At 37.3% G+C, this 19,918-nt stretch overlaps 1 protein-coding gene across 2 annotated transcripts in view; it reads right to left on the bottom strand.

Annotated features, from left to right (window-relative positions):
* Positions 1-19,918, bottom strand: part of LOC134655824 (homeobox protein Nkx-2.1-like) — a 54,552-nt gene that overhangs the window by 22,416 nt on the left and 12,218 nt on the right. For both annotated transcript variants that reach the window (XM_063511306.1, XM_063511307.1), the window contains one exon: positions 4,762-4,910. In XM_063511306.1, the coding sequence (XP_063367376.1) occupies positions 4,762-4,910 (149 nt within the window). The remainder of the gene's footprint in view (positions 1-4,761; positions 4,911-19,918) is intronic.

The raw sequence follows: 19,918 nt of genomic DNA, 5'->3' as shown, positions 1-19,918 counted from the left end.
TAACATTCTCAACCCTTGGCACAAAAATAAATATTCTTAAAAACAAGAAAATGCTAAACAACACTGGATATTACATCACTGAGGACTTCCCACCAAACATCTTAGAAAAAAGGAGAGAATTACAAAATCAACTAAAAATGGAAAACGCGAACGGGAATAAAGCCTTCATCAAGTATGACAAATTAGTAATCGTTGGAAAATCAACAGACACAACATCCAACAAAAAAAGGAACCTCCAAATATCACCAGAGAACAACCAACGCCAGAATGACTATAGAACACAGGTTTCAAAGAAAAATAAAACCCAACCTATGCATTCACCATTACAAAGACCACAAAGTGTATCGGAAACAGTTCTAAAGCCAGGAATATTAAATTATTTAGTAAACAAAAATCCAAACAACAAAGAAAAACAAGACATGAACTTATAGAATTAGTACCCTACCCCTCCTCTACACAGAAATTACTTAACAAAAATCAAGAATAGAAAAAAACAAAATACATCTTCCAACACGGCTGGTCACCGGGGAAGATTATGACCAAAACCCTCCAAAGAACAAAGAAACACGCCAAATACAGATTGCAACATACAAAGTCAGAACACTCGTTATATGATTGATTAATAGAAATAGAAATAGAAGAATCAAGAAAATAAATCAAGTATTTACGACATAACAGGCATATCGGAAGTGCGAAGAGTAGGAAAGTCAAAAAGAAAAATATAAGAATTTCATAAGCACAAGACCGAATTAAATAGGCATCTTCGGAGGAGGCCTTCACCCAAACTTGGGGTTCTTGCAGAAACAAAATTAATCACACTTACCTAAATATAATTACTAACACACTAGAAATTAAGTTGTTTCCAAAATGTTTAAAAAAAAAATCAAATGTTATATAATATTAATAAGTTACTACTTAACTAAATAACCTATACTTACACTATTGTTTAATGTAATTTTTTTACATGCAAGAAATAATAAAGGCTTTATTATTATTATTATTATACGTACGTAATTTGGATTTATATAATGGCGGGAGTTTTATTGCGCTGGTTTTTGAGCCAATGTTGCCGGTGAAATTTACATTTGAGAGTTAGGTCCGTCGGCCTAGTTTATGTGGAAGCGTGATTTTAGGCCTACTTTGCTTAATTAGATGGACTAGATTAGATTGTTGAAATAACAGGTTGTGACTTAACGCGGTAGATGTTTTTGTGAACCGAGGTTTAACAGGCAGTACCTACCTACATGCTCAGTTTAACAGACGAAGAACAATTTAAGTACAAATGGTAAAACGGGGCGCAGTAGGGCGTTTTTTTTTTGTTGTCCCCTACACTTTTTTTTTCAAATTTGGGATTTTTTATGTTATTTCTACTCAGAATCACAAGCTCTTTCTATCCTAATAGGAGAAAAAAAGTGTCCTAAGGTTTTTAATTCCATTCCGTCACCATTTTTCATAGACTTTGTATGGCGGTCGCGAAATGGAAAGATCGAAAAATGTATGGAAATTTTGGGACACTTTTTTTCTCCTATTAGGATAGAAAGAGCTCGTGATTCTGAGTAGAAATAACATAAATAATCTCAAATTTGAAAAAAAGTGTAGGGGACAACAAAAAAAAACGCCCAGTAACTTATTTATAATGAAGGTAACACCATCGTCTCAACCTTCGTCTAGACTGTCTAGAGCCTGTTTTAGTAGACATACATTTAAAAGTAAGCACCTACCTAAGAAGTAATAAAAGCTTAGGTGTCTGAAATATCAATAATAAAATTAATAAATGCATTACGATACCAATGGTATTTTAATCTCAATACTATTAGGTAAAATAGGTCAGTAAAACAATGTTTCGGTCTCAAAGTGATAATAACCAATAGAAAAGAACAATAACTCTGGGTTGGAAGGTCAGACGGCAGTCGCTTTCGTAAAAACTAGAGCCTACGTCAATTGGGATTAGTTGTCAAGCGGACCCCAGGCTCCCATGAGCCGTGGCAAAATGCCGGGATAACGCCAGGAAGATGAAGAAGAGAAAGGAACAATAACTCAAGCCAGACCTTGATACCCTCGCGTTTGGCGGAAGGCGGCCGGGTGCTTCAATTATTGATTTTAACCACGCATCAGGAGCCATGGGCAAATAAGAAGAAAATCTTTACCTATCTTACTTGCGAAATCTTAATTGTACTCTTTTATTTATACACAGGTAATCATGTAAGCATTAAACATTTCTCTAGTGTCATAATTTTATTAGCAGTAGGCTTTTTATTTGTTTCATAATTTCATTTGAAACTAACCACAGACTTTAAATAAAGACTTAAAAAGAAATCGTAAAAATTTATGAAGGATCGGCAGTAATACTCCCGGAGTTACAATATGCTACGGTAACTGATGGCTAATATCACAAGGGATGTATGTATGTTTACTATATTACCGTGAATTAAGAAAACTAAACTTGCCGTTTACTCTTAGTATTAAACTAGCGACCCGTCCCGGCTTCGCACGGGTTAACAAATTATACATAAACCTTCCTCTTGAATCTATCTATTTAAAAAAACTGCACTAAAATCCGTTGCGTAGTTTTAAAGATCTAAGCATACATAGGGACAGACAGACAGCGGGAAGCGACTTTGTTTTATACTATGTAGTAATAAATCATAATCCCTGTGATGACATCAGCTCGAGCTGAAGCACTCTGTTGGCGATAAAATACCTAAGTTTGAGTCGCCCGTCGTCGTCGCCCACTCACAATCAATACGACGCCGACGTTATTTCAATCATTCACTCTGTTTCACTTATTCTGTGCCAATTATCACATTTCTAACGAATATTGGTATTAAAAATTCAATTATAGCTACTTTTTTGGTTCCAAAGTACATATATCTAACATTATAAATTGGGCCACACGCTATAGGTTTAAGTATAAATAACTAAATGAGGAACAGAGGTTTAGTATATCTATTTATTTATTTAATCTTTATTGTACAAAAGAAAACCTTACATAGTACCAAAGAAAACCTTATATAGTACAAAAGGCGGACTTAATGCCATAAGGCATTCTCTACCAGTTAACCTTAAGTAGGTATAGGTACGTGTTTTGTGCATTGCGATTTATTTTTACATTTATAACCATTAGTTATTTATCTTTATCTAACCATCGTGCTAAGAAAGGAATATCATTACGTTTAAAAATAGATGTAAAAAAGCTACGATGTTTTTTAGAACAGCTCTCATTCATTTCTGTACCAGGGTCATACACACATTTTAAAACAAAAGATGTCATTTTCAATTTCAATTTCACTCCTGTAGACGGTTCACAGCTTGTGTTGATAAAAAACGAGTACCCTTTTATACGAATTTGGGTTCAATCAGAAACTCAGGCCAAAGAAAAGGAAAAATTACGCAAATCTTATATCACAACTTGTCATTTAAAATAAAAATGGCTACGGACGAATACGCGGAAAAAGAATTTCGCGCAGTCGCCTCAGCCATTGCCTCAGCCTCCCCGATCGCAAATGATCCGGTAGGTAGTCCCGTGTTTATTTGCAAAATGATCGCCAAATATCGTCCCGAGGGCGACCGGTGGGGAAACGAATAAAACTTACAGATATACGAGTCAGCAGATAAATATGCCTACTACATTTATTGCTTTTTGTCTACATATTTACGTCTTTGGACACGTACTTTGTTATTGTTACGTAACGATATTGGTACTCTCTAAGTGTAATCAATGCGATGTGATTATCGACTCTTACTAGAGGCCATTACAGAGCAGGGATGTTGCGAATATCCGCATCCGCATCCACAACCACGGAACTTCCGCATTATTTTCAACATCCGCATCCGCATAAAATCGATGCGGAATTTAAAGCGGATGCGGATGTGGAACAGGACAGTACAGGAACGTCTTAGCATCGGCGTAAGTGCTAGACTGCTAGGTAATTTACTCATTAGGCAAAAAACCTATTAAAAATGAGCAGTCAAGCGTGAGTGGAACTTAAGTACGGAGCCCTTGGAACGCGAGTCCAACTCGCACTTGGCCGGTTTTTTGAAATAAAAATTACTAAAATGTAATATTTGACCTTTTTATATGTATCTATCTTGACATCCGCATCCGCATCCGCGGATGTGAGCCTTTAAAAATCCGACTGGCACCGACTTCAAAAACTAAGTAATTATCCGGATGATTATTCTTTCTGTATGTTAGTTATATTCTTTCTGTATGTTAGTTAAATATTTCTTAAATCTACAACTTGTTGCTACGGAGGAGCGGGGCTTCCTGATACAGGTATAATATACTTAATAGGGAGTCCCAACCTGTTACCTTGTTATGTAACATTTATTAATGTAAATAAAATATTTTCATTTTCATATTTTCATTTTTCATTATTAATTTTCTTATTATTACGTATTAATTACTTTTTGGCAAAAAATTGCTTTACGCCTTGGGATAGGGACTGGACACGTAAAGGGGTGCCATATAAAAATTATTTTGTACTTTTCAGTGGGTTGGTTTTTTGAAGGCGGTTCCCTTTTTTTAAAAAAGATATTATATTAAGTTATTTTATTTTGGTTTTATTTTTAATTTTTTAATTCTTTATTGATTTAAATGCCATTTAAATTATTAGTGGCTACCTTACGGGACTTACGGTCACGTGATCGCCTTACGCTGTCTCGAGTTTATAATTTTTTCCCCACCTCAAAAAGTGCCCAGCGCCGCTAAAGAAGTTATCACTTCAAAATGTATCATAGAACTGCATATTGTATAGTCACCTGGGCTTGCGTGAACAGCACTCTCCGCTTCCTCCGCTGCGCGAGAGGGAACTGCATGGGCTTGGCGTCGGGGCCGGCGCACGCGGCTAGGCCTCCCATGTTGTTGACATGCCCCATGCCGCCCGAGGTGGACGTCATCAGCCTGGAAACTAAAGCAGCCGCTCAGGTACGCACACACAGAGCCACCCCCGACTAAACAAGGCCATGTTGAAAAAGCGAAACACTTTTTGCACTAAGAAGTGATAAGTTCCCCTTTGTTTTGTACATACACTTAGATCTTTTACTCTGTTGTTTCTGTTTTGTGTAAACTTGTTTATTTGCAATAAAGTGACATACATAAGTAATTGTATTACGTTAGTTTGATTTGGTAGTTGTAGTTGTATTTAATAATTGTTGATGTATTATTATTATTATTTTGCTTGTATGTAAATTCAATGTTGACGTGTAAAAGTGCCCTTGTGGCCTATTTGCTGAATAAATGTTGAAGTTGAAGTTGAAGTTGAAGTATAGGATAGGGCAAATATCACCAAACAAGTTATATTAGTAGTTTCACCACTACTGCAGACTGCGAGTATCACTAAGAAAGAACAGACGACGATTAGATAAGTATAGTTAAGTATGTTACTGGTTTAAATAAGGCCTTGAAGGAGTGACATGTTCACAGAAAATTCGTTTGTCCCTAACCGGTTATTAGGCTGGTATACAACAGGGAAAATATCTCGATAAAAACCAGGGAAATGAGTTTTCTGTGAGGACTTAAGATACAATTTAATATTTTTTATTCTCTTCATAAATGTAACAAATTCATTAGGCATTAGACAATTTTTTGAGGATGATTTGTGTATTTATGGTGCATCGTAAATCATACAAAATATCTCAATTGCTTGTAAGTCATAAACCCCCTCCCTACCTCCCTGACACTGCGGGCTTGCGTATTATTGCATCGCAATCGTAATGTGATTTTTAGTGTTTAGTTTATATTTTTATAATATGTATTATAGACCTATGCTAGTTTTAAGGTATTTATGTATGGGCCACTAGTTGCCTGAAATAAAGGTTTCATTCATTCATAAATCATTTATTTGCTTTGACTTTTACTAATTCAGAGTACCTAATGTCATAGAGAAATAAGTAAGACAAGAGTGCTCACTCCATACATCAGTTCAGACTATTAATTTCAGTGTCTACATCTAGCATCGAGTAGCGGAACTATCAGTACTGCTACTTGACAATAGATGTAGCACCGACCGGAAAGTCTTATCTCAACAGCATAAGACTTTCCGGTCGGTGCTACATCTATTGTCAAGTAGCAGTACTGATAGTTCCGCTACTCGATGCTAGATGCTAATAGTCTTTTTGGTACTAAAACTGATGTATGGAGTGAGCACTCTATGTATTTTTTTTCTCTATGCTAATGTTAAAAAAACTACCACGTGAAACTTCATCTTCTTAATTACCTAGCTTATTTATAGATTAACTATTTCTGTACAAATTCCTTTAACTTTAATTTTTTTTTACCTATTGAATAATTGGTAGAACTTTATTACAACTTTAATTAAAATAGGTTGGTTTCCAAAAACTCCATCACCATCTCTCTAATTGCACCATTATTACACAAATGCTCGCAATTCTACAAATTCTTTAAGTTGATAATTCTCCAAATGCAATAATTGCAGCTTCCCTCCACCCCCACCGCTGGGGTACAGCGAAAGGTAAAATATTAATTATGTCGCGGGTAAATCTCAGCATTAAGTGCCGTTCCCTAATGACACTAGAGTACTTTTCTGTCCGCTTTCTGTAAGTAGTAACGTAACTGTGTGTAGATATTATATACAAATTTTTATTTAACTTAATTGTTGATCCTTTGATTAGGAGCAGAATACGTAAATTGAAATGTTATTATTGATTTATTATTAATATCTAAAGGTATGCTATTAAACGCAGTGCGCAACGCTCGAATGCCAATATTAAAAATTATTACAAACTAATATTTATCAAATTGACTTTTTAACAAGAACTGGAACTTAAGCTTACCTGCTTATCTTGCCAATTACTACCTAACATACATACAATCGGCCTGTTTCTAACTTTAGATTTACGTCAAAAATTTGCTAAAGATACGATATGGATCGGATATATCAGGATCAGGGTCAAAGGGTGACGTTTTTGTTTGAAGAAACGTCACTTTTGACACTGACATATCCGATCCCTACAAGTATATCGTATATTTAGCAAATTTTTGACGTAGGTAATCTAAAAGTTATATACAATTGTCGAATGCCAAGTACTAAATTAGGGGCCCGATTCGGATTTTGAACTAGACATCTATTAGACATCACCAAGATACGACAACGATATTTTTAAGATCTAGCCTGTCAAATTTGACATTTACGCGATTCTGGAGATACTCATCCAAGTCACATCTAATAGATATCTAATGGAAATCGTTCGTTCATACGATATTTTAACGTAAAAGTGACATTGGTTGCCCGAATTGAGCTGCAAAAGAGAACTAGTTGAAATCTGAACTATAACGTATCTAGAATGCATCTAGTACGTGTCGTGTCTTGTGAATATCTTGAAGTTCGAATACGGCAGTAGGACAATCAAAATAAGGCTACAGAACTAGACAAGGTGCTACGCCGTAGACCACCTACGGCGTAGCCGCGTAGCACCAAATGGTACAAAATAAGGTAAGGCCGACTCAGATTAACATTTTGAACTGGTTTTGATACCTTGACGCTCTTACCGCTAGGCCACCAGCGCTCTTGACAGCCTAATTTCAATAGTTTTTTTAAATCCTGTTTTCCATTTTTATTACAAAAAATTATGAAAATACATAGTAGTAGGTATAAACTGTTGGGATTGTGTTAGGTACTGGTACGTAACCATTGGATAATTTGGGGGCTCCCTTTTAAACGGTATGAGGCGGGCTCGATCGATTTGACAATTGGTCGGTCGTCAACCTTCCTAAATAGACCGAATTGCTACTAGAACAAAACGTTGCCGGTTGTGAAGGAAATACGACTTAAGGAGTTAAGACTATTGAAGTGGTTGCTATTTAACTTAGGGAACAAATCACATTATTTTATTAATTGTGTTTTTAAGTAGTATATAAATCCAGGAAATTAAAAAAATAACTGCTTGAGACCTCGGGCGAACCTAGGGCACACCTCGGACACTGGCGATCAAATGTATGAAACAAACGCGTTCCTACGCACACAGCCTAAGCTCGTGTAGGTGAACGCGTACCATACTTGTGTGAGTGAGATAAGACATTGTAGGGTAACTGTGAGGTAACCGAGAGCGGGTCTCAGCGGGTGGGCGGCACTTTCAACGGGAGGCAGGGAGCGTCCATTCTGTATGCTAGTACTCTTTATTATACTGTGCCTAGGGCTGGCTCATTCCTAGGTCAACGAATACGCATAGCCATCCAGCGGGGTAATGTAGCCAGCCTCATGGGCACCCTTCCGCAGGGCACAGACTTGGGGGACCTGTCATAGGTGAATATTTTTTCTATTGTTGTTTATTTTTTTTTAACTCATTTATTTACAACCAAGATATATACAGTGGTATTACTAAAAGAAATTAAAAACTAGCTTAAATCTAAATAAAATAGCCCCTTGAGGCATTGTACTATTTTTAATTCGTTTTATTTTAATGTTAATTTAGTTTTACTTTGTTTAATTTAAATGTCCTAATTTGCTATTAATTTCATTCGTTATTAGGTATTAGCCTTTCATGGTAAATAAAATAATAAACTGAAATAAATAATACACAATAAATAATACATCAATACAATATATTAATTTTTTGTATGTAAATCTAGTACTTAAGTTTATAACATAGCCTTTTTTATTATTTTACCGTATACCTACACTCAAATTCATTACCTATATGGGGTGACCAACTATGACATCATGGACCGCGGGCAGAAGGGGAAGGGGGTACCTTGCCGTAATACAGTGTACACTAGTACGGAGGGTAGCTTGCTTTCGCTATACCTTGCACATCCATACAGGTACTCGAATAAATATATCTTTATGTATAGCAATGTACCACACCGCATTTTGTAATACCTAAATTAAGCTCCTATGTAAAAGTAAGCAATAAATAAATTGATTGATAGATTGAATATGTGACGTTACACGAAAAAGGTACCTTATGGCGGCTGGAGCTTACGTCGCGTAGCACCGCAATAATAATAGCGTAAGCGCCAACCGCCATACGGTACCTTTACCAGTGGGACGTCACATATATATTATACTAAAAAAAAGTGGCCAAGGTCTCCAGTGGCGTGGCGGAGGCTTGCTATTTTTCACGGTGACATGCAATTTGCCAGTATTGATGAAGATTTGCAAGATGCCACTTCAAAATCTCACCGTCTAGTGTCCAATTCAATGATCAAAATGTCAAAGTTGTATTTCGTTCGTATATATTTATACGAATAAATCACAACCTTGTTTTTGTGATATTTCACAACCTTGTTATATGCAATTTTATTTAAGTGACACGTTTTGAAAGGACCTCGAACCTCGAGTGGCAAATCGCGCTATACATATATAATTATTTCAATTTATTGCATTCAGTAGCGACTGGGTTATCTTTTTACTTATGCCTAATCTAAAAATGCACGAAAAGTAACCAAAAATCTAATCAAATATTTGTATACATATTATTTCGATCTGGGCTAGTAGGTAGTGACCCTGCCTATGAATCCGGCGATGGTCCTGGGTTGGAATCCCGGTAAGGGCATTTATTTGTGTGATGAGCACAGATTTCTGAGTATTGGGCTCATGGGTGTTTTCTGTGTATAATATAATAAATATAATTAGGTATCTAATAGTTACATAAACTTCTTCAAAAGTTCCTATTTGCGCCCTTGAAATGTGATATTCAAGTCAGTAAGTAACCTAGCCGATTCAAGCTGTCCATCCCATCGCAATCGAACCATAAACCAGCCGTAACTCGGACCCCAAGTAACTAGCCAGCTTCCATAATTTAGCATCGGAATGGGCAGTATAATTATATTACACGGGTGTCAGCGGCAGGCAGTAATTTCACGCCCTGAGGCCGACGCGCCGGCCACTGATCCGAACACTTTGATGTTAGATTTGTGGCTGTGTCCTTACTGGTCTTAAGCGATGTTGCTTAAAATAAGAATAATAAAAATAAAGTTATTTCTTGTTTTTTTTATTGATTGAATTCACAGAAATTCATGTCTAGCAAAATTTAGTAGGTATCTAAAGTTTTGACTTCAAAAAAGAAGGAGGTTCTTAATTCGTCGGAATTTTATTTAAATTTAATTTTATAAAAACTATAAAAAATATCTGTTTTTTGTGATAGTCAGCAAACGAGCAGACGAATCACCTGGTGGGAAGCGGTCATCGTCACCCATGGACATAAGCGCTTAAGAGCCACTTAAGCGTTTTCGACTCTTGAGAACCCTATACCCCTGACCCCTGACCCTTGATTGTAGCTGCGTAGAACATTTGAGCTGTCAACATGGGAATCTGCAGGATATATTACTTGCAAGAGCGTTGTGATTGTTGTGATCTACCTTTTGTTACCTAGAGGTCAATTTGGACGTCAAAAATCAAGTAGTGATTTTGATTTGCGGTTTTTTAAGTTCGAATAATAATACAATCTTAACATTAACGACACAGACTTTATAATCTCCTTGATTAATTGTTAAGTTCCTAATGCAATGCAGATATTTTGGCATAAATGTCCTAAATATCGTTGGGCGGACAGAGTGGAGGCATATCTCCGCCGTGAGCTCTCGCGTGAGGCGAAATCTGGCGTGATGCCGCTCTGGACCGAGCAATGTGGCGTGCTCTTGTGTTGGAGGCAAAGACTCATTTTCGGTCATCGCGCCAGCCAAGTAAGTAAGTGGCATCAATGAAACATAACCTCCGATACAAATCAAAACGATACCGTGACAGCAAACTGAATGTAATGGACCCGTCACCCCCGTTCAATTACCACGGTGTTTGTTGTCAAAATATATATGCGTCTCGACCGGACCCCCGTCACGCGGACACCGAGCTGTCATTCGCAGATCATGCTATACTAAAATAACGTTTGACCCTCTACTCGTATTATAGTTGAATTAAATACTCGCTGCACCCGAAATAAGTAAAAAAACCGGTCAAGTGCGAGTCGAACTCGCGTACGAAGGGTTCCGTACCATTACGCAAAAAACGGCAAAAAAAATACGTTTGTTGTATGGGAGCCCCACTTAAATATTATATTCTGTTTTTAGTATTTGTTGTTACAGTGGCAACAGAAATACATCATCTGTGAAAATTTCAACTGCCTAGCTATCACGGTCCAGGAGATACAGCCTGGTGACAGACGGACGGACAGCAAAGTCTTAGTAATAGGGTCCCGTTTTCACCCTTTTCGGTACGGAACCCTAAAAAAAGAGACAGGACGCCGCCCGCCGCAGATAGGTGTGACAGAGAGCACACTACGTATTCGCGTGCAGCGAGTGTTTGAACCAACTATAGCAACTTATAGACCATTTATATACTCTATGCCGGCGTGATAAGGTTCACAAGTCGTCAGTTAAGTGTCAAAGTGCTACGATGGTATTCCATTTGTGCGCCTTAAAATGAAATGGGGTCGAGAATCATACAATTGGAACTTAAATTCGAATTTTTGGCCCTTCTTTAACATAAGTTGCGTTCTTAATAAAGTACTTCGAAGTATGTTATTATGTACTTATATATAAGCAGAAACGGATTATAAAATTGGAATTCTTTGTTTTATTTGAAACTAGCGACCCGGCCCGGCTTCGCACGGGTTAACAAATTATACATAAACCTTCCTCTCGAATCACCCTATCTGTTAAAAAAACCGCATCAAAATCCGTTGCGTAGTTTTAAAGATCTAAGCATACAAACAGACAGACAGACAGACAGCGGGAAGCGACTTTGTTTTATTTATACTATGTAGTGATGTTAAATAATTAATATTAAATCTTTTTAGGGTTCCGTAGCCAAATGGCAAAAAACGGAACCCTTATGGATTCGTCATGTCTGTCTGTCTGTCTGTCCGTCTGTCTGTCCGTCCGTATATTTTCATATTGCGCATAACTTATTTATATTAAAACTTTCTACGGATTTTCAGTAGGTATTCTAGTCAATAAGTAGCTCTTTTCCGCTGTCCTTGTTTATAAATGAATGTAAAAACATTTTAACCTCACTCAAATAAAATATTGTAAGAATGTATAATTTAAGTAATTAGGTTGCTATAAAGTATTTCGTATTCCACCGATTACATATTTCCAAGTCGCATAAAACACACTAAATTCCAACGCACAAAATAGTTAAACACAATCGTGTTTATAAAGCGCCATCCGCCAGTTAATGACACGAATCATTTAACAATCCAGTACCTACGCCCACCGACAATCGCACGACAATCGCATCACTGATATACGATAAAGTCTATTCACAACTTAACAAAGCAATATATTTATGCCATAAACGTCTCTATATCTGTGCAATAAGGATTATGTTTAAGATATAGATGGGCAAGATACCGAATAATGCCGAAACAAGTCCAGATAGAATGGGGAATTTTATTGAAAGACCCCTTCGCCGGTGGAGTGTTGTGTCAACACGGCCGCGTAATGTGTGGACTATTGCCAACTTTGCCTGCCGACGGCACAGTTTTAGACAGAACAATGAGGAATGCAAAATAGGCAAATATGTGAGGAATGAGGAGTTGGCAATATTTTATTTGAGGCAAAAAATTGGTTGAAGGGGAATAAAATGCATGTACTGGAGGAAGATATTTAAAGAAATGAAATGTTCAGAGATTTTTCAATATTGATAGGTAGGTAACTTTTAAAATATTAATATATGTACTTATTTAAATCAGAATGTAAAAATAAAAAATCTTACTCCTTTAAGGTGCAATATCTGGGTGACCGAGCTTCGCTCGGAAAACATATAATAACTCGGAAATGCGCGTTTTCCCAGAGATAAAACCTAGCTATATCGATTTTTCGCCCCCGAAAACCCTTATATACCAAATTTCATCGAAATCGTTAGAGCCGTTTCCGAGATCCCCGAAATATATATATATATATAAATAAATAAATAAACAAGAATTGCTCGTTTAAAGGTATTAGATAGATTCAAAGGGCGTAATATATAGTTTTTGAAAAATCCTACCGCTTTTTTAGATCACAATTATATACGGTTGCCAATACACAGGTAATTAGTAATCTTGAGGATTTTCCCTAGAGACTTCATCGATCCGAATCCAGATTTTTTGATTTCGTATAAAGATAAGTAAAGTAGTGCAGGGTAAAATATCGTTTTTACATAAGTACTTATAAATATTTCACATAGGTATTTTGATCAGTGTGTTCTACCAGTCAGTACCTACTTATAAAAGAACGCTTTCAAAAGAAATCTTATGATTAAGTAACCCAAAGAGCGATGGAAAGAAGAATGGTAGGGTAGGAATTTGCATTTATAAGAACAGAAAAATAAAGAAGTGGCTCCAGGAACAAAATAAAGTCACTGACATAACCAGACGACTGGCAAAACTAAAATGGGAGTGGACTGGGCATGTGGCCCATAAAGACGGCTCGTGGTGCAAGAGGCTGATAGGCCCTGGGGAGAGTCACGCCCAGCAGGAAAGCCAAAAATGCATTTTATGACGATATTACGAGTAAAAGAACATGGATCAAAATGGGTACAAAGAGGTTATAATGTAGGTAATGGTAAACATTGAAGGAGGTCTACATCTCTAAGATTGAAAATGGCTAAGAACTCTAAGAAGAAGGGACGAAGTATTTAAACTTACAAAACTGACAATCGGATACAATACAATACAATACAAATACTCTTTATTGCACACCTCAATAAAAGAAGACAATACAAATAAAACAGAAATACAAACAGAGGTAAACAACAGGCGGTCTTATCGCTAAAAAGCGATCTCTTCCAGACAACCTTTGGGTAGCGGAAATTAATAAATAATACCTAAGGTAAACGTACTAGTGCTCGACATGCTAATGCCCGATAGATGACACCCTGCTGTCACCTCTATTGACAATGACTTAAGTTTCAAGATGACATGTACTGGGACCTCGTCCAAAGAGAATATAACCGCTATGCCGCATCGAGCACCTTACGACGAAGGTCACAACGGTGTGCATGTGTAGGTGTGTAACCTATCTAACTATAGTTTGTCAAAGGACTGTCTCATTTCAAACATAGACAGAGAGAATCATACTATCTTTGCCTTACACTGTACTAGCACCCAAAAGAAAAGGATGAGTATAGTTTTTTTTGTTCCTATTTACTGACAAATTGGTTTGACGAACTATATCTAAAGTTACAATCTAGAATAAGTGAACCTGTGAATCGATTCTCAGCGTCACCGGCCGCGGCCGCCGACCGCCACGCGTCGCGTCGCTCAATATTTGCTCTCTGCTAATGGCTTTCGCGAACGATGCACTTTGAAAGTGAAATTATTATATTATTTAATATTAGCTGCTATGGGTGATCTATTTGCAGGACTTTCTCCTTATACATTATAAATACTGATGATTATTACATTTTACGAAAATAGGTAAAGTCAGGTTATGTAATAAATATCTTGTAACACAGCGAAGCGCGCAATAACTTTTGACACAACTTTTGAAATTATTTTTCGGGATATCGACCGACTACTTGCAGCCTAAACCAATAAACAATGAAATTTAAAAAATAAAATTACCTACACACATTTTTCAAATGTTGCTCTGAGAGCTCTACCTACTTACAAAAAAAGGATTTTTTAATTTTAATGAGTTTGTAAACTTTTAACGACTTCCACGTAGACCATAGTAGCAGCTGGAGGCTATGTGTATTAGTTTAATAAAACAACACTTTATAATTTTATTGTAATGCAACCGGGTTGCTATTTTATATGACCGTTTTGAAAATTTTGGATTTATAATGTGCTCGTTGATGTCTAATATAGAAAAACTTAAGAAACGATAAGAATACGAAAAATATGTCGATTATTTACGTTATCACATCGTCAGATGACAACCAAAACTCACTAATTACTACCATAAGTTCATAGTGAATCGTATGCTAGTACCGAAACAAGGTTAATAATTGTTTACCTAATATTTTTTTGCAGAAGGTAAATGAGTTTTCGTTGTCACCTCTCAAAATTACATTAATAATAAAATATTTTCGTTAATGTATTAAGCTGAGACATGCAACGCACCTGGACAAGTAATAAAACAACGACGACTCCCTTCGGAGATAGCAGTCTATTAAACGTGATAAAACGCATCAAAAACTGTAATCCCCCATTATTTTACCGCGGGAGATAGTTCATAATAATCGCATTAAATTTCGAACACCCCCCGATGTTGCCAGACTGAATAAACGCGGCAAATTGTGCGTGAGCAAACAGCGAATAATAGTAGGGTATTGTGTTACCCCTCGCGCTGAAGCTTCCCGATCTTAGATTGCTCTAATAGTGATCTAATTTTGAGATAACGGTAAAACTATCGTGTATAGGATCTCAGAAATAAATGTACATGCATTGTATACGATTGCCAAGTTGCCAACAGATTCTATAGCATTTTGTAGGGTAATTTATTAACCAGTCGAATCAGCTACTCTTTATTAGTCCTTATGACATGTCAAAACGATTTGTTAAAATGAAGCAGAGGTATGAAGATAGTAGAGACCAGGGATGTTGCGAATATCCGCATCCGCAACCGCGGAACTTCCGCATTATTTTCAACATTCGCATCTGCATCCGCATCCGCATAAAATCGATGCGGAGTTTAATGCGGATGTGGAACAGGTCGGTACAGGAACGTCTTAGCATCGGCGTAAGTGCTAGACTGCTAGATAATTTAGTCATTAAACAAAAAAATCTATTACAAATGAGCAGTCAAGCGTGAGTGGGACTTAATGTACGGAACCCTTGGAACGCGAGTCCGACTTGCACTTGGCCGGTTGTTTGAAATAAAAATTACTAAAATGTAATATTTGACGTTTTTTATGTACCTATCTTGACATCCGCATCCGCATCCGCGGATGTGAGCCTTTAAAAATGCGCATCCGCATCCGGATCCGCGGATGTCAAAAATCGGCATCCGCAACATCCCTGGTAGAGACGACGACGAAGGTCACAATGGACACAATGGTGTGCACAAGTGTAGGTGTGTAATTGTAGTAAAAGGATCAATGTTCTCTAAGTAGTTTTTAATTTGTCTTTATCTTATTATTTAAATACTTTACTTTATTTCTAATTTAGATCGAAGCTTTGGGTATTGTACAAAATTAAGTATTCAAAAGAAAACGCCTCTACATTCTCAATTATTTTATTACCGACTCTTAAAATCAAATTCAACTGAGTCGAAATAAATAAACAACTCCGTTGCACAACGGAGTCTGATAATTCTAATTGGATTCCCAATGCACTCCACCTGGTACATATCAAAGCGAAGTGTCCATCCCCGAGACTGTGGGAAATGAAATAGCAAACAATTTCGCGGCGGGCTATTTCCCTCAGTGTTGCCACACTAAAGAAAGATAAACTGCGGCCGCCTGCCGCTGACGCGTCCACTCGCGGCGCATTAGGCGCGCCTACACGCCAACTAAGTGTGTCACACACTTATTTTTTCCCCGCGGCAGTTTTAATTTTAGCTAGCTGACCGCGTGTCGCTGACGCCGTTTGATGTATGGCAACACTTAACGCTGCAGGTATTTTTCGAACGTGGAAATTAATTTCAAATTGTAAACGTGTCAAGCTTAAACTTTGAGGGCCCACTTAGCGCTTAAGAACTTTTAGTAGTAACAAACTAGAGAGGATTGTTTGCTCATTCCTCGTATTACCATAGATAAAATAATTTTAACTACGTATACTCTGAACCGGGCCGAGTCTTCGACTGCATCGACCTTATGCTATTTGCAGACGTGAGGCCTTATGTTTACCCAGCCAAAGCTCTAGTGGTGAACAAACATGGGACCGATCGGACGGAATTGCTTATTTTGTCTCTGCCTACAGACTCCCCCGGACACACAGGTACGGGAGTCCAGCCGCCGGGCGTTCCGCAGGGGACGACGCTCGGACCACTTTTTCTAGTGGTGTAATAATTCGGTGGACGGTATTCGAGTGCCTGTTTTTTGTACAGACATCACTCGGTTAAGGTTTACCGTTTTAATCTCCTGTAAAGATGCTTATCTGTGCGGAAGCGTGCCTCTATTTTCGTACGAGAGTTTAATCACTTGAGAATTGTTTGATCTGATTGCGCTTGAGCACATTGTTTTGTCTGCTTGTTTGCGGTGTTGTAAAGAAAAGGTAAATCAAACAGGCCGGCGGATTATAAACGCCGAACTAATTGCATATTACAATAAGTAAACACTGCGAAGCACTTTGTTTGACCATAATGACGTTATTCGCAAACTAACAGAGGAATACGTAGATAGAGAATAGGTAACCGGGACGAGGTACGGGCTTCAATACACAAAGTGCGTCATTAATGACTAGGTTCTTTTGAATAGCTAACTAACCGGTTGATAAATCATTGACTTAGTTTTTTCCTGACGCACTACAAAAATAGCAGGTAGACACGTAATTAAATTTGAATAGAGCGATTTAATTAGGCTTATTCATGACGCGAGTTGCGTCAGTTGCAGCGTTCGAGCCGCGATTTCGAAACGTTTCGCACCTAATTATCCTCCGATTAGCCGCCATCTTTGTTTTCCGAGCAGCTCGAGATAGACAGTTTATTATTGTTGACTCAATCAGTTTGTTTGTACTTTCTCCCAGTCATCTCAGACTACTGGGTTTTCTATGGAACCAAGTTTTGGATTCTCAATTATTGTCTTTGGGTTTGTATTGTCTACCGTTCGAGTGGTGTCGGGTGACAGCCATCTTGTCTCTCGAGTGTTCCAAATTTGAAATTAGTTTACGTTTAGAGTTAAAATTTCATTGTTTTAAATTTAAATAATTATTATACATTACGATACAAGTGCGAAAAGTAGGAATTCAAATTTTCACACGGTCAAATTCTAGTAATTTTTTCGTAATTCGCCCTCTGTTTACTGTGACAAAACGGTATTTTAAAATTTTTAAAGCACATAGGGCATGCGGGCAATATATTTGTAATGTTATTGTTATGATCCAGTGAGAAGTGATAGGTGATTTTATGATCTATGCCAACTCAGCATTGTCATCTTTAACCAGTGTCTTTAACAGAGAGGCCCTACCGCGAAAAACAAAGTAGGTACGAAATTTCGTTATATGCCTCTCTATCGATCTTGCACATTCGAGCAACACAGAGGCAAATAAAGAAATTTCGATTTTAATTTTTCGCAGCAGGGCCTTGTATTGCGCGGCTGTGTGAAAGTAATGTCATGGTACTCCGTCCCTGTGTGTATTTAACGTGACAAAATTACACGGTAAAGTGTATTACCGTGTAATTTTGTCACAGATACCTATTGTAATGTTATTTTGATGGTCCACCCTAACTAAATGATCTGTCCTATCCTATTCCTGGCTCATGACAGCATTGTCTTGTAACAGATCCCCAAACGAGTAGCATCGTGTAGACAAGTGATCGCAATTGCCCGCCGGCAACGCGATACTCCCTGCACCTGCAGGAGGGCTCAGCCGATCAAGTTACAGAGTACGATAATACCAGACACGGTAATTATAATGGTACTTTATTGAGGAGTATTTTGAGGTGTGATTTTTCACACGAAACATTAAAAAAATCAAATCTATTCAAGCAATCATTATTGGACTGTGGACTAGAGGTTCAGGGCGTTAGCCGCGATCGCCGGTTCGAATCCGGCCTTCGCCACTGGAGGGCATCTATTTCAGCTTAATACCTTTTACTGTTATTACTACGTGATTCGTGATCCATTCTCGAAATCGCTAAAAAATTGTCATTCTTTGGACATTTAAGTCGTTTATACCAGGGGTCGGAAACCGGTATTTGGTCCATACAAAAATACCGGTATTATTACGTTCTTTTTCGTTCTTTGGCCTATTAATTCATTTTTAATAGGAAAATCTAATAATACGAAGTTGTTCCTTAAATACATGATTCAGTCCATGATACATGATACGTAAAGAGCATAAAATAATTCAAACTATTGGGCTATTTCGGGGTTTTAAAAAAATACCGGTTCCGAGCCCTGCTATATACATTTATGACACACGGGAATGTATATCTACTTGGCTCTTGACATCGCCAGAATCTTCGGAAAGTGTCTGGTCTGTCTCATTCTCGTTAATCTCTGGTTACTAAGTCGCGCGCGCGGCCGCCCGGCACGGAGGCTTGTTTTGCTTACCGCGGCTTTTTATTGTACTTAATGGTGTTTACCCAGGCTCAGGTTTGCCACCCTTGATGGGAAATCGGTATTGAGAATAAAGAGATTCTTGAGATTTTGGTCGAGATTTGAATATACGTTTGATAATAATTGTTCACAGGCGCACTGGTTCAGGATAGTACTTTATTTCGTGAAACCTGAGAGAAGACAAAATAGGAAGGTAATATAGCATATCAAAAAGAAAATCAAATTATATAAAAACAAAGAAATTCAAAATTACAATAAAAGTATAAAAAGTAAACGTATAAAAAGGTGCGTCGTCCACAATTGTCTATGGATTGATATTTCATTATTTAAGCTTCTTGAATTGTGGAGATATTTTACAGTTTTACCTATATAGAATATTTAACAGTAATTTATTAAAATAAAGGGATATTTTCTTGTCTATCATCTATTGAACGGTGTTAGAATAACTAAGCTATAATTGCTTCCAAAATATATTTAAACTAGTTTAGATTGTGCGTTCAAGATCAGATTCAGTCATCACTCATCATTGTCAGAGTAGGTATTTCAGGTACCTATTTGACTTTATTTGACTACTTGTCAAGTGAGTTTGGAGAATGGTGCTTTATTTCAAATAGGTACTAGTCAACATCCTTATTGGTGCTTTCAATCATTTTCATCAATTCATCAATCATTCAAGCATAGTTTGTAGGTACCTTTCTAATAAGTAAGTAGTAGCAAAACATGACATTAGTTCACTTACGTCACACGAAAAAAAAATTACCCCAAGTAACCGAAAGTGAATGTTTACAAGGTCCCCAACAAATTTGCAATGA

The sequence above is a fragment of the Cydia amplana genome, chromosome 17 (assembly GCF_948474715.1).
Source record: "Cydia amplana chromosome 17, ilCydAmpl1.1, whole genome shotgun sequence".
NCBI lineage: Eukaryota > Metazoa > Arthropoda > Insecta > Lepidoptera > Tortricidae > Cydia > Cydia amplana.
The sequence above is the reverse complement of the archived record's forward strand: the minus strand, read 5'-3'. Positions and strand labels throughout refer to the sequence as shown.